This window comes from Thermobia domestica, chromosome 7 (assembly GCF_964235325.1).
Source record: "Thermobia domestica chromosome 7, izTheDome1.hap1.1, whole genome shotgun sequence".
Lineage (NCBI taxonomy): Eukaryota > Metazoa > Arthropoda > Insecta > Zygentoma > Lepismatidae > Thermobia > Thermobia domestica.
The window spans coordinates 22,946,271-22,962,142 of NC_137460.1; the positions used below are offsets into that span (position 1 = coordinate 22,946,271).

The 15,872-nt window shown below is 38.2% G+C and overlaps 1 protein-coding gene across 3 annotated transcripts in view; it reads left to right on the forward strand.

The window, feature by feature from the left end:
- Positions 1 to 15,872, forward strand: part of LOC145689903 (uncharacterized) — a 50,418-nt gene that overhangs the window by 17,553 nt on the left and 16,993 nt on the right. For all 3 annotated transcript variants that reach the window (XM_081764227.1, XM_081764229.1, XM_081764228.1), the window contains exons 3-6: positions 1,914 to 1,975; positions 6,236 to 6,367; positions 8,841 to 9,005; positions 13,309 to 13,506. In XM_081764227.1, the coding sequence (XP_081620353.1) occupies positions 1,914 to 1,975; positions 6,236 to 6,367; positions 8,841 to 9,005; positions 13,309 to 13,506 (557 nt within the window). The remainder of the gene's footprint in view (positions 1 to 1,913; positions 1,976 to 6,235; positions 6,368 to 8,840; positions 9,006 to 13,308; positions 13,507 to 15,872) is intronic.

Here is a 15,872-nt window from a genome sequence, read left to right on the forward strand (position 1 = left end):
ATGGAGTCTGTTACATGGCTGTTCTGCGTAGTTTCATCTACATTATCGTAATCGTCCCTTTTATTGGAGACCCGAACGCCGGAGCCACGAATCCTTATATTTGCCTATCACATTCTTAATTAAAGCCAAGGCAATGCTACAGCCCTTGTTCTTTCCCTGCTTCCTGTTCGTACATTGTTTATTATAGCTTTAGAAATATTCGACAGTATTAATATAATAACACTTATCAAAGCACTAAATTAATAACACCTATGTAATAATTTCGGCAATGTTACTCCGCCGAAACTGTTATACAAATTTTATTAATATATTTAGTGCTTTGGTCAGTTCTGTTGTATTATTACTGCTTCCTGTCCATCGAAACACTAAAGTTTGCGTCGTAAAAGGTTACAAGAGAACCCTCCTAAAAGTTGTTTTTTCCTAAAAGGATGGAAAAAAAAAATAATTATTTTTGTTGATTTTTTTAAAATTTAAATCAAATCTTTCTCCTCGTATTATACAAGTCGCGAACTGAAGAAAAAACATTAAGAATTAGTATTAAATGTTAATTATGCCTTTTAAATGAAAGCATTGGGATTGAATTTTGAATTAATCCCCAATCGTTAACCTATTTCAATCTCAGATAATGTTTCAATTACGGATTAAGGAAAAAGTACAGCAACGTTTATCACCAGGTCACTTTTTTTTCCACAAAAGTTATTGATATTTAACAGAAACATATTTTTAAAAATCGGCAATCCAGAACTAGCTTGGAGCACGAAATCTATATAAAATATGTATATTTTGCCTAAAGTTGTGTAAAATGTATAAATTTTTTGTTTCGGAGAGGGGATCGGAGCCCCCTAAATACACCCTATTAGCTGAGAACAAACAGAAGCGCACATGAAAGAACTTTCGTTTTATATGTCGATGGTGATTTCCCTGGTTGAATAGTTAACGATTTACAAACGTTATGTTACGAAGGGAAGAAAGTAGGATTGCCTCGTTAGCCGTTCAAAACGGAATTTTTCCTAATCATCATCTGCATGAAACATTGGTTTTCATACTGTGCTGTACTTATATTTGAGTCTCATTGTATTATGATTATTATCTTCCATAATCGAAATAACAGAACAGAAACGAGATTTCACTTATTTTCACTTCAAATTCATATATTTTGGAATTTGATTTAAATTAATGATTTTTATTTTTAAAAAATCAGGTGATTTAAATCAATCCACCCTGCTTTATTTTAGTGGCATTTACGCCTCAGCGAGAAAACAACATATTCCTCCCAAAACGGCTCAGTTTAGATTTGATTTTTGGCCCAGCGAGAAAACACAAACACAGCTTTCATCTACAGATTCGTCTAAGATAGACAGGTTCATTGTGCTGCGTGCGGGGGGGAGGGGGGATCGCGTTTATCAAACATACACGAACAATCTTATGTCAGTTAGAAATGTAGGTGCTGCTTCCATCTATTGGTTGTGTTTGTTCTTTATATTCACCTTGAAGTGAACAAGCGATATTTCTGATATATTTGTCTATGCACTGTTGCAACCTGCAACCATAGCAGAATGAAAGATGAATACGTAGTAAATCTTGGTGTGTGGCTGGGTGGCAGTGTGCTAGCGACGTAAATCAAGGGGTGCGTAAAACCGGAATTATTAAATTAATTCTTGGTTCGGTTGTAAGAGATAATTTCTTCTTTCTTATTCTTTAACCCACAAGTAAGTCTATAAGTCAGCGCTCATGCGGTAATCATCATGTTATCAAATTTGTGTTGTACGAACTTAATAGTTTAAGAGTAATTTCTCTTCACGTTTTAGAACTATTTTTAAATGTAGAATTTGTCACTTATTTTCTAATAACTGATCTTGACTGTTCTCTCCCGGATTTAGCTTCTAATGATTCCTATTTTTCTCTATTTCCAGTGTTAGTAACACTGATAGGAACCCTTTACAATGTGTATCCCAAAAATGATGACGTCATACTGGTATGTTTCTAGTAAATTTAGATATATTACATGTTTTTATTTAGAATAGAAACATTATGAAGTAATTAATACGATGGAATGCATACCTGTTAACAGTATAATAATTCTCATACCTGAAAACATCCGAGAGACAAGATGTGAGAATAAAAGTGAAGACATAACTACTTATACTAACAGAACGTAAGAAAGACATTATATGACAATAAAAATGTTTGGGTAAAGGCTACATGTGCGGGACACATTATCATCTCTATAATCTTCCAATAAGTAGTCAGATTTCTCTCTCAGCGAGTCATTATCGCAATTCATGTCTCTCCTGAACTGGTAGTCCGTGGCTGAATGAACTTTCTCTTTCTCTTCACACTAGCATTACAACCTTCTCCCAAATAGACTCAACATTTGCATGTTCGGGAGCTGGTGGAGAGATGTGAAGTGCGATAGTGACTCGCTGAGGGGGAAACCTGACTAATTATTCAGAGTGTATTGAAAGATTGTGGAAATGATAATGTGTCCCGCACATATAACTTTTAACCAAAAATTTTACTAATCATCTAAATGTTTCTATGCAGATCAGTATTGTTTCCAAGGTTGATATTTTGTGTACGTATCTCAAGTATGCATCATCCGGAATCTAGAGCTAGTAAAGGAGTATATCTAATCCGTAGATTAAGATTTTGTGTAAGTTTAAAGGTACTTAAAACTGTTCATTATGCGCAAATTCACAGTCATTTAAGTTATGGCACGATAGTTTAGTGTCATCAGTCCTCCATCAAAAGCCTATTGAAAATACAAAAGATATGTGTAAGATTGATGCTCGGTCTCCCTAGTCGTGCACACTGTAGACCAAGCTTCGTTAAATTAGGAATTATGACAGTACCGGCAATTTTCATAACCAATGTTTGCTTTACATCAAGGAAAACAATCATATTTACAATGAATTAGGGTACTCTCATACTTATCAAAATAGAAACAGGAACTGTTTAGGATTATTTAGATGTGAATATAGTAAGACACAAAAGATCTTTTACTATATGTCAGTTAAATTTTATAATTTTCTTCCTATATTTTTAAGAGAACTTCCATTTCTGGCTTTTAAAAAACAAGCACAGAAATTACTTATTAATAATTGTATATATAGTGTTGAAGAATTTTTTTAACTCAAAATTGATATTTAAAATATTTGCGTCTGTTATGCAGTGATCTTTGTTTATATTATGGTATATTATATATGTAACCCTAAAATTTTCAACTTCTATCCATTTCTGACGATTGTAATACATCTGATGCAAAATGTATTGATCGTTGCAATTTCAATTCCTAGGGAACCATCCTGTCGCAGTTTTCTCCAATTAATGATTTTTCGTTTTCAAAAGATCACTGATTTGTCTTAGCATTTTACTTATTTACTGTAAATGAGGAGTATTTGATGTACGGACATGCTTTATGCTTGATGTCGGGTTCGAATCCTTGAGTACTTTCCTTGAATACAAACTCAATTAGTAGTGATTGGGATGGCAATTTAAGCAGGTGGATTTAGAAAGTGAAGGGAAAAACTTGTTGGCTGTAGGAAGAGTGGGTGTGACCTCCTGTCATTCTCTTTATATTTAAATTACCTTGAATTGATCTTCCATAATGTATCTGATGAAGGCAATGTTACATTTGCCAAATATGTTACAGAAGGGTTATTAATATATTTAGTGCTTTGGTCAATTCTGTTGTACTTATACATTCATGAGTAATTGAATTAGAGTTACCTGGCTAGTGGCGTGCAGCATCCCCTTTACCTTTCATAACCGCTGCAGAACCCCCTATAATTCACGAAGATTGGTCGGACCCTGTTCCAGCATCCTAGACGTGTTCAATGGATTGAGATCGGGACTTTTCAGTGGCCAGGGAAGTATCTTCACATCGCGGAGTGCTCATCGAACCAGTCAGCCACAATTCGGAAGCGATGGGTTGGAGCATTGTTTTACTGTAGGTACGAATCGTCTGCAGAGTGTTGGGAGTGAACAAAGGAGTGAACATAACTAGTTTCAGGTTCATGTAACTTTCGCCAGTGAGGGACATTGTCAGATGTACTACGGGTCCCATTTCATCCCACATGAACCGAGTCCATACGGAGATACCATCGCCACGCGAACAGTACTGGACTGGCAAGAGGCTCATGTGATTAACAACGCACTCGTACCCAGCCATCGATATATATACCAACGAATACCTCAAATCATCTGTTCGGACGACCTATTTCCATGATTTGAGTGTCCAATGGCAATGTTCTTTTGTCCATGTTAGTCGTTGTGCCTTGTGATGGGTGTTAAGCAAAGGGTACCCCGGTGTGATGCTTACTTCTGTACCTCATGGGTTCTGAATGATATCGCTGTTCCTACGTTGTTGTGCAGCATTGAATTGACGAGTGATGTGCTGCTATCTATCCGCTTTTACAAGGGTTGGATTTTTAGTAATGACAACGGCATATCTTGAGAACTAGAGTACTTACAAGGTTCGAAGGTTTACAGGCCCTCGATGTAATCACCAGCATTGTGAATCACGCGTTTCCAGTGATGTGGAAGCCATTGGATGCCGTTGGCAGTGCCTAATCTCTGGATAGTGCGGATGGAGCGATCGGTCGCCCGGAGATAATCAACGTACGGAAGCGTGTACCACGAAGTGTTTCCTTAATTTTCGGAAAGAGGTCGTAGTCGCAGGGACTTAAATCTGGAGAATACGGAGTTGATACAGCACTTCCTAGCCCCAACGATGCAACAAATTAGTGACCGCACCTGCTGAATGTGCCCGTGATTGTCATGCATAATGAAGGGTTGGTTCGTCAGGAAGTGGTGTCGTTTTCGTCTTACAGCTTCTCACAGATTATTTTGCAAAAAATTGCAGTAGTACTCTGCACTAACAGTGTGTCCTTGGGGGACGATGGTTTATGATTACACCATCCCAGTCGTATGCAATGATGAGCATAGCTTTCACATTGGTTGGGGTATTCCGAACTGTTGTTTTTCTCGGTGACCCAGGATGACGCCATTCGTTTGAGCTGTGGTTCATACGCTCTGGCCCAGGTCTCATCAATAGCAATGATCCGCCGTAAGAAGGCCTCACCTTCACGTTGATACTGCTCCAAGTGTGTTCGAGCGGCATCATATCGCAGCCACTTGTGTTGTTCAGTCAGATGATGTGGAACCCACCTTAAGGCGATTTTACGCAATCCCAGGTTCTTTAGAATTTTCAGCACAGTTGAATGCGCTAGTCTTATGTCGTTGGCCAATTGACGAGTCATGGCGTTCCGATCCGCTAGCACTAACGCGTTCACGTTCTGCACATCTTCTTCACTTACAGGAGGATGGCCGGAGCGAGGCATGTCTGTGACATTTTGTCGTCCGTCATTAAAGGCTTTGATCCACCTTGCTACCGTACGGTATGGTAATGCACTTGCACCGCAAACATCTTGCAATACTTTGTAACACTGTTTTGTATTCCTACCTCTAGCGCATTCAGTTTTCAACCAGCTCCTCTGATCTTGCTTCGTAAACATGACTATAGTCCACGAGCACTCACTCAGAACTGCGTTCTAACTGCTGGCGCTGCGCGCACATGGAAGGAAGAGCAGGCGAGTTCATGTGCTCTGAGGGAGGGTCGGCATCTAACCTATCGCTGGTATGAATTATAATGGATTGCTTTGTTCACGAGTATTTGTATAGCAGTGTTGCCATTACTAAAAATCCAACCCTTGTACCATCCGAACTAGGCGACGCCGACTCCTATCATCAACACGCCGTACACCTTAACAGGTGATCCTGGCGGAAGTTGTTTTGCCCGAATCTATGTGCTCATGGTACACTCTTGATACGGTAGCCCTTAGAAATCTTAGTACCTGTACAACTTCACAAATGAAGTGGCCCATGTGTCTGGCCCCGACAATCTGGTTGAGATCAAATGGGCTGATGAATTGTTTCTTATCCATCCTGTAGTCTGTTATTACTCATAGAGCCCGTACGGAATCCAACGTCACGGTCTCCTATTACTTTCGTTGGGCCAAGCACAGAGCAATTTCTGAAGAACGCCAGCTGTCTCTAATTTAATTGCTCATGAGTGTACATGCTGAATATTTTCAAAGCTACAATGAACAATATACAAGTTAAACATAGGTCTCGTCTCATATAATCTTGGTACTGAAAAGAGACGTTAAACTTCTATCCATTAATGAATTTGTTCAGATTTTACTTTTTTTCTTCTTCTTTTACTCATTTAAAGGGAAAGTGTTCATGGAAGGACCAGTCTAAGCTGTGGACTTCATTATTCAACCTTGTTCAGTTGCCTTCACTGGAAGAAATAGCAGGAGTTTATTCTCTGCTGCGAGAGGTACCATTTAGTTCACCTTTCCAGGTGAGACTCACTTCAATGTTGAGAAGTAATTAAAAAAAATATATATATATATATATATGCTTTGATTTATTGTTCTTATAGTGGAATTAGACTCTTGCTCTATGCATTTGTGGATAAAGTAAGCTGAGGCAGAGATTATAATTAGATAAAATGTTCGAGGAACATATTTTTAATATATAAACTCGCCAAAGTAGTTATGTTTGTATTTTTGTTTTTCTAATAATTTCAGTTACTTTGGTACATCTGGAAAAGGAAGGCATATTAACATTTAGACCGAAATATTTATGACAAATTTGTAACTATTGTCTATAGAAAATTGTTATCCAGTAGTTCATATATATATTCAGAAAGTAAGAATCTTTAACCCAAAGAAAGGTATGTATTGACATCTATATAAAAATAGAATATACATATTGTGACACATAAATATATATCTACTCTACATAGTCGCTTTGGACATTAAGGCATTTCTATTATCTTGATAGCAGTTTTATGTACCCCTTCCTCGTACCAGGTTGCCGCCTGATGATTCATGACAGCTTCCTTCATCTTCGAGAATAGATGATAATCCGTAGGAGCCAGATCGGGACTGGATGGATGCTCAGATATATCCCAGTGGAATTCGTCATAGATGATCCGGTATTCTGGCGTGCAGAGTCAGAACAATCCCACGTGAAAACTTGCCTCTGCGGCGGTTCTGAATAGCACAATAAGCACCAGCATTAATGGTTGTATTTCAAGGCATGAAATCAACCCTAGAAGATTCCAGAAAACAGTGCCTTTCAGTTTCTGAGATGACGCAGCTTGTTTGAGCTTGCGTGGCTTTTCAGATGAGCGATCATGATGTCATATCATCGATTGTCATTTTCATGTTTGTATGTAATGCGAAATCCATGTTTCGTCACCAGTGATAATCTAGTGAATAAACGCGTTGTTATCCAGCTCGTAAAGGTCCAAGAACATCAATGTAGCACCCATTCTTGCAGTTTTGTTAACATCCATGAGCGTCCGTGGTACGCATCGTTTACAAATTTCTGCAACTTCGAATATTTGTTGACAATTTCTTACACACCTGTCTGCGTTACGTCAGAACTTTGTTCATGTGTTTCATTATACGGAGATCGTCGATTCTCTTGAATGATTCGATCTACTTTTTTAATACATCATCCGTGATAGCTGGCGGCGACCCCCAATCTTCTGCTTTATACACACCTCATTCTATTCGTGAACATTAAGTATCCCCTCCTGACATTAGCCTCGTTCTTTGCATCTTCACAATAGGCTACAACAAGTCTCCGATGAATCTCGTAACGTCTCACATTTTCTGCTTGTAAGTACTCGAAACACATCTCTTATCTCACAATCTGCGGGATTTGCTATCGGCATGGTCATTGTCGCAAATCATTACCCTGCTTCCCGGCACTAACTACAATAGGTTACTGCCCACACCCAGCTAGAAGCAGCAAATGTATAGTTGTCTCCCATGAAGCAACTGCGCGAGTTGTGTACGCAAACTTCCTTTTCTTTTCCAACGCCCTACACAGATAAACTCATTCATATATAAAAATATATAACGAAACACGTTTAATTTCTTCATTAGTTAGTTGCTTAGAAGAACATACAAAAATTGAAGTTAATTTCACTTTCAAGTCAGACAAAGAAAATAAGTATGATAGGACGTTAAAGAAATGGTAGACAGTGACCCCCGTATCGTAGTCGCTAACGCTCTCGTCTTAGGTGCGAGCGGTCCCGGGTTCAATTCCTGGTGAGGACACACAGTCGAAAAAGTGTAAAAAGCTTTTTCAGGCCAGCCATCCTGAATGAGGTTTTCCAGGGTTTTTTCTCATTCACACCAGGCAAATACCAGTGTGGTACGTCACATATAAATCCCAGGCCGTTTCCTTCCTTCCCTTTCCCCGGATAGTGTGCTTGCCGAGGGACATGATCCCTCATATGTGACGGGCTAAATGGCCATAGATGCCGAAAGCCCAGAAATCTAAATTCTAAATCCTAAATGGTAGATAGGAGCTATCTAAAGTACTTAAAAATAGATAAAATTAACAAATTCAAATAGAGAACATAAATGGATTGTGACGCCTTTCCTTGTAGTTATGAAATAGATTAAGAAAGTATTTTAAAAGAACAAATTCAGCCTAAGACAAAAATACAAAAAAGAGTACATGGATTTCAGTCGTGGTAAAGAAAATGTCTAGCACATTTTTCATACGAAGAAGTGAACAGAAGCGTCACCTAGATTAATGTGACGGCACTTACAGGGTAGTTATCGTGTCACATTTAAATTGTATTTTATCTTTACTGTCTTTTACTGGATGTATTTTAATTCAAGGCGAATAAAACTAGAAAGAGCTAGTCAGTGCAAATTAAGAGTTTTCAAGTTACTTATTTAAACAACAATTTTAGTTCCTCCTGTATCGTATATAGATTCTCAAGAAATATTATTCTCTCTTTCCAGGAGGCTTGGCACAAGAGAATCAACATCCTACCGGACGATGTAAAGTTAGAACTGGGAGACCAAATGTGTGATAAGTTAGAGGTGAATCAACTGCGTATGGTAATGAATACTTGTGAAGAAAAACTGAAGAGTTTAGAAAATGAGCTGAAAGGTTTTGAACAGCAGGTATATTCATGTATTTTTTTTTTTCTTTTCATTATATGTATGTTAAATTAAGTATTTTATTTGTTTATGTGGAAGAAATGCTCGTTCATAAAAGAAAATCGAAACATAAACTGAACCTCATTTGTTCTATCTGAACTTAGAAGAAATTGCAGTGGGGTCAACTATCAAAAAATTACAATATTGAACACTTGCACGCTGGCTCTTTCTTGTGTTTGTCCAGGCTTCAGTGTGATGTTTAGTGTGGTGTGTGCTTCTTTAATAAAAGGAATAAATTAATAAGGAACTTCGGCGTATTTAATTCGTAAATTAGTCACTAAGAAATTAAGTACGAGGGCTGATCAATAAACGAATAAAACATAATTACCTATACTAATCCTCCAAGTGTTGATGGTATTTTTCAAAATAGTCCCCATTACATGCAATGCACATGTTCCAATGTTTTTGCCAGTCATCAAGGACGTGCTGGAAGCCATTTTTGGACAGATCCTTCAAAACTGCCTCTGCAGCTTTCACCATTGCCTCTAATCCAAAATGTATCACATACGAAAAAAAAAAAAAAACTATAAGCGGTCAAAACTTTGGCCGAAAAAAAAAAAAACAGGCCCTGTTATTTAAACAAACATAGAAGAAGGTAATAAGACTAACGCTAAATAACTATATCAGCACTATTAGCATAGGCAACGGCCACTGGAGGCCTAAGTTGAATAAAATAGCTTAATAAACACACTGTACTATCACAAAAGTTTACACCACAAAAGACAAAGATAGCACAGCATTTAAATGAATTCTAAGCAGAAAATGTTCACTTAAGACATTCCACCCATTTACCCCCACATCATGTGCCCAATTACCCGTAGGGGATAATTGGGAGCTACAAATTTTAACAAAATTTTAACTGCCTCACAGTGAGGATTCAAGATTTCTGCTCTTCACGGCACCATCCTTATGATGTTGTTAAGGAGCAGTAAAACATCAGAGATCTATTGTGACTCAAACCAAAACACACATAAACGTGAAACTCTGTTTCAAATATGTCAGTTCTCAATCAAATTACTTTTTGATTTCTTTTGCCATTATTACACCCTCTCAAAATTCATCTAAGCTTTTTTTTCTGATAAACATCTACGCCCCCAAAATTTGGGTGTAATTAAATTCCATAAAAATATGCTGAAATGCTAAATATAAATTTTTAAAAAGTTTTCCGCCCAATTACCCCCTCCACCCAATTTCCCCCTTCTACTCCAATTAAGTACCAGTAAGTACAGAAGAACGATAGTAACACAGAAATCTTTCAATCCAGCTACCAGCGACACGAGCAGCTCTGTGTTTTCGTAAATAACGACTTGGTATGTCGGGGGTATTCAAGTACCTATCCCTCCAATAGGCAGGGTTTTTTTTTTTTTTTTTTTTTTTTTTTTTTTTTTTTTTTTTTTTTTTTTTTTTTTTTTGTTCTCTATCGTTGCTTTGGATGTACTAATGCTCGTTCTTCATTCCAACTAACGTGATACACGATCAAAACAAACTTTCTCCTCAGCACGCTCTTCCTTGGGGTTTTGCTAAACATAAACTTTGCTTTTGCTCTTAGTACTGTCAGCGTCCATAAGAACGTTTAAAAAATTACTCAAACACGCAGAGAGATGTTTCTGCCTTTCGACTCGATCGGAATTCGTCTATGTCACGATAACTCGCATAAAAGTTATCCGATTTTAATGAAACTTGGTAATATATGTTTTCTTTCAACCTTCTGAAATAAACTTATTGTTCGTACTTGCAATCCTTGAAGAATAACGATGTCAAAGCTACCTCATATTGCAAATATGCATATAAAACAACTTTGCAGGATGAACTACGTAAAAGTTAGTCAATACTGACAAAATATAGTGCATTTCAGTGATCACTATGGCTAGAGTTAAGATTGTCAAGATTGAAAGGGTGAATACTCCTCCCCCTCCCGCCGTTTAAAAAGTGTTCACGATAATTTTCGTGTTAGATAGATGTTTGATTTTGAAGGATGGCATATATTTCTTTGAGACTTCCGTCATCCTCATTGGATGGAGCTAAAATCAGTTAAGTATAAAGAGGTGGATTAATTTATATTTTCTTGGAGGCGTTCACACAGTTGTCAGTGCTTGGTATTAAAATCAGTCAAAGAATTTAGACCCTTAATGTAGGGCAAATATCTCCCCCTCCCGATTTAAAAAGTTCTCAAAGACAAGTTTATTAAAAGAAATAATAGGATTTGATGTATGGTGAACGAACACTTCTGTATGTGATTTTTCTCGGGTTTCTTCCGCTTCCTCCTACTTCCGTCATTCCACCATTATCATCAGTCCCCTTAGCCTCATTGCATAATCATGAGACGTTAAACTAAAACAAAAATGCAATATCGCACATAATTTTTGAGACTTCTCAATCACCCGCATTACTTGGACTTAAAATGAATCGAGAACGGGAGAAAAAAAAAACTTTCATTACCCCCTCCCCTGTGTAATAGAAAATGTTCCGCAATTACCTATATTAAAAAAAAAAAAAAATTCATTTTGACAATATACATATTGTGTATGTTCAAACTTTCTTACAATCTTCAATGTTTGGAGTTGAAGTCGGTCAAAAATGAGGGTCAGTTTAACCCCTCCCCTTCCCCTTCGTATACTGTATGATTTAAAAAAAAAAAAATGCTTCACAGTAGGTTTCGTAAAATAAAATCATTCGATATCTGTGGAGTATAGCATAATTTTGTCTGAGGATTCGAAATCGTCTTTACTATTTGAAGTTGAAATGGGTCAATACTGAGAAAGTTAATCCCCCCCGATTGTAAATAAAATATTTTCGTTAAAATTTCGCAAATATACTCCTATTTTTATAAACTGTAATGTACGTTTTGTTAGATATTAGAGTCTTGGTTTTACATTTTGGGCTTGAAATTAGCAACAGGGAAGAGGGAGTGTCGCTCGGTTCTTCAATGTACAGCATTCCCAGAAATATCTTAAATGCTTTATTGATTCAGTTATATCAGTGAGCTAAGTAACACTTCCTTGTAGTATGATTTGTATACGTATTTACTTGAATATTGCTAATTCATTTAGTTCTTGGAGATAGTATGTTGAGGTGATAAAATGTGTGTTGGTTGAATGGCAACTTGTGACTAGTTTCGAGTTGTATAGTTACTTAATGTATTCCTAAGATACGAAGGTAATTCGGAAAGTAATGCCACCAAGATGATACCTTTATTTGTGTTTAACATCACCGATACAGGTACCAGTGGAATGCTTGCAATGTCAGCTACAAATTGTGGTATAATTTTCCAACATAGTTCCCTTTATTGACAACACACTTGTGCCAACGCGAAACAAGATTTTTCATGCCGTCGACGAAGAATTGTGGTTACTGCTGCTTCCACCTTCGCGTCACAACTGTAGCGTTGGCCCTTAAGGTGATCCTTAAGTTTAGGGAGAAGCCAAATGTCGCAGGGCGCAAGATACGACTATAGGCACCATGAAGCAGAATGTTCGTGAGCCTCGGGCGCTGCAGTGCTTTCTAAGTTTTTGTGGCTTGTGTGCGGACGAGCATTGTCGTGGTGCAAAATTGCCTGTTTTATCTTTGCGAGTGCGTTGCAATCTGGCCCGCAAGTCGCTTTAGGGTATCAATGTAGCGATCTGATTTTATTGTCTGACCATTTCCCAGAAATTCAGTATGCACGACACCAACCCAATCGCAGAAGAGGATCACAATACTTTGCCAGCAGATGGGACAACTTTGAATTTTTTTTGACGGAGGAGAAGACGTGTGGCAGTACTCCATCGACTGACAGAGCTGACGTCAACACAGGCATCCCCGTAAACTGCAGTCATACGGCGATGAATGTCCCTGGGCGCCACAACACTCCGTAGTCAGAAATTCAAATACAGCCTCTGTTACAAGCGAACATCACCACTAGATGCCGTGGATTGCTCCATTACTTTGGAATGAGAAGAGATAGAAAGGTGAAATAAGTGACATTCTATAGCTTATACATCAGTGCATTAATGATAAACAGTTCAGAATGTTTGCAGTGCTATTGGGCTTGGAGGCATTACTTTCTGAATGCCCCTCATAATTTCATCTTATGTACTGTCTGTCTGAATGCAATAATAGAGTGCTCAAATAATTAGAGAAAGTAATAATATTTCGTCTGAGCCTCCAATAAAGCTTCATTTTCATAGCGAAAAGGAGTGAAATGTACTTAATCTTAGAAATGCTGTTGGTATTTTTTTTTTTTCGTTTCTTTTTCTATAATGGATTTTCATGTTATTTTTCTTTTCAGACAGAAGTGGTTGGAGAATACGATCCAGATGAACTACTTGTAGCATCCAATAAAGTATCTCAGTTATTGACGAACTTTAATATATTATCGGAAGATAAATTATCTACATGGAGAAGAAAAGCAGAGCCCGATGCTCATATTGGAGAATTTGAGAATGCCTGTGAGAATTTGTGCGAGAAATTTGAACTTGTTGTTAAGGTGAGTGGAACAGCGTTTCTGTTCCAAGTAAATAGTTTATTTCTGTTATATCTGTGAAAATTACAGAAGTAATTTTTTTTTCTTTTCTAGTATAGTTTCTGCGAATATATTTCTTAGTGTAACTTGTTTGACTCAAAGGTTCCCGTCTCATATAGTTTTGGTGCCGAAAAAGGAATGCAAAACTTCAACAAACGAACTTATGTGATTCCCAGGCTGCAATATTGCAAAGAAGAAAAAAATCTTTTAAGCGGCATATTTTGTTAATATATTAAGGAAATTAATCTGCAATGTTCCTATGCATTGTAATAGTGTTGCACTTCATTCATTTTCTACATCTGTACATAGTAAAGTCTACAATATATATAGATAGAGGCACGAGTTTTTGCAAAACGAAATGCGTCAGAATTAAGTAATTTTCAGTTTCTTGACGTTTTATGATATTCTATGTGTATTTTCATTGGTTTCCGTTGCGCGATAAAACGCGAAATTGGCAGTTTTGCGCGAAATTTCTAACAATACGCGAAAGAACGCGAAATTTTAAAAATAAGTTTTCATTAATTTAAAAACGCCATTTTTCCGCTGACGAAACGGTAGAACGTTGCATGAACGTTGCATTTTGGGTGATTCGGACACGGTTATAGAGAACATGTAGGAGCCTCTGTGGTGAAAAAACTAAAGCGCACACGTTTGTTACCAAGTGAAAAGAGGGCTAGTGTTGAATTATACTTTAAAAAATATGCGCGGAAGGATCATTTTTGGAGCTTTCTTCCCAAAGAAAAGACTCCCAAACTACAAAAATATATATTGCTTTGGGAAAGCTATTTGATCCTTTTGTAATGGCATGTAGTAGTGAGCCAGACATTGTTGCGTTAAGAAAGTTTTTTAAAGCTTTGCTTTCATTTAACAAATGCAAGCATCTGATTAAGAAGTACCGTATTTGGAGTTTTACAAAGTTGCCTATGAACTCTTGACAAGTGATTCGTCTGGAAAGTGCAGCGTAGTGAGTATCATAGGTGTCCAAACTCGCGAGCCCGGCGCTCGTGAGCTCGGCACTCGCACTCAACCGGGCTCGCGCTCAATAATTGAGCGCGAGCCCAAGCGAGCGCGAGCCCAGTTGAAAAAAGTGAGTGCGAGCCCGAGTGAGCGCGAGCCCACTTGAGATTAGTGAGCGTGAGCCCGAGTGAGCGCGAGCCCAGTTGAAAAAAGTGAGCGCGAGCCCAGTTGAAAGAAGTGAGCGCGAGCCCAGTTGAAAAAAGTGAGCGCGAGCCCGAGTGAGCGCGAGCCCACTTGAGATTAGTGAGCGTGAGCCCGAGTGAGCGCGAGCCCAGTTGAAAAAAGTGAGCGCGAGCCCAAGTGAGCGCGAGCTCTGTTGGAAAAACTGAGCGCGAGCGCGAGTGAGCGCGAGCCCAGTTACGATTAGTGAGCGCGAGTGCAGTTAAGATTACTGAGCGCGAGCCTAAGTGAGCGCGATCACAGTTGAGAGAAGTGAGTGTGATCGCGAGCCCAAGTGAGCGCGATCACAGTTGAGAGAAGTGAGTGTGATCGCGAGCCCGCACTCGCTTCGCGCTTACGTGGACTCATTTGCTTCAGAGACAAGAACATAAGAAACGCATTCCATGTGCAGCATTGAAAAGGAAGATTTTGGTAGGTGAGTGTGAGTGAGAGTTAGCAAAAATACCCATCTCTGCTTCGTAAGCTCTGAATGAGACGTAGCGTTTTCAAAATTCTCCCATCATTCCGAAAGATGCAGAGATCATATGATGCTTGTATTTTATGGTTGAAGGTACAGAGCATAGAGGGAAGTGAGGCAATTCTTGGAAATTGCTATCTATTGTTACAGAGCAGCAGGATTTTTGCACATGGGTTTGTTGTCCATATCGAAGGATAGTATGAAACTAGATTTCAGTGGAAGTTTTTTATTTTTATTATTATTTATTTATTTCTAAAGAATTTGAAACAATGCTATAAGCAATGAATAAAACTACAACAGCTTACAACTTTTCTTTTCTTCTTCTTGGCCAAAAGCTATATGAATACTTCGTATAACACATTTAAATTACGGCAAAATATTTACAATCATGCACTTGCGCCTTCCTTACACCGTGTCCTGGGTTGGAGTCCTGATGAGGAGAGCCTTGAAATTTGATCGTATTGCGGTGCTTATGGTTCTACCTTAAATTGAAGGTCACCGTGTCATATAGCCTTTGTACTCGAAAGAGTGCAATAAGCAATTTTCTCTGCTAGTGTAGTGACTAGCGCGTATTTCCTTTGTTGTACGTGGTTCCAGGTTTGATTCAGAGTAGGAGAGCACAAAGTTTAATTTTTCATCATCATTCACTTTCATTAATCATTCACCTCCTTCAGCC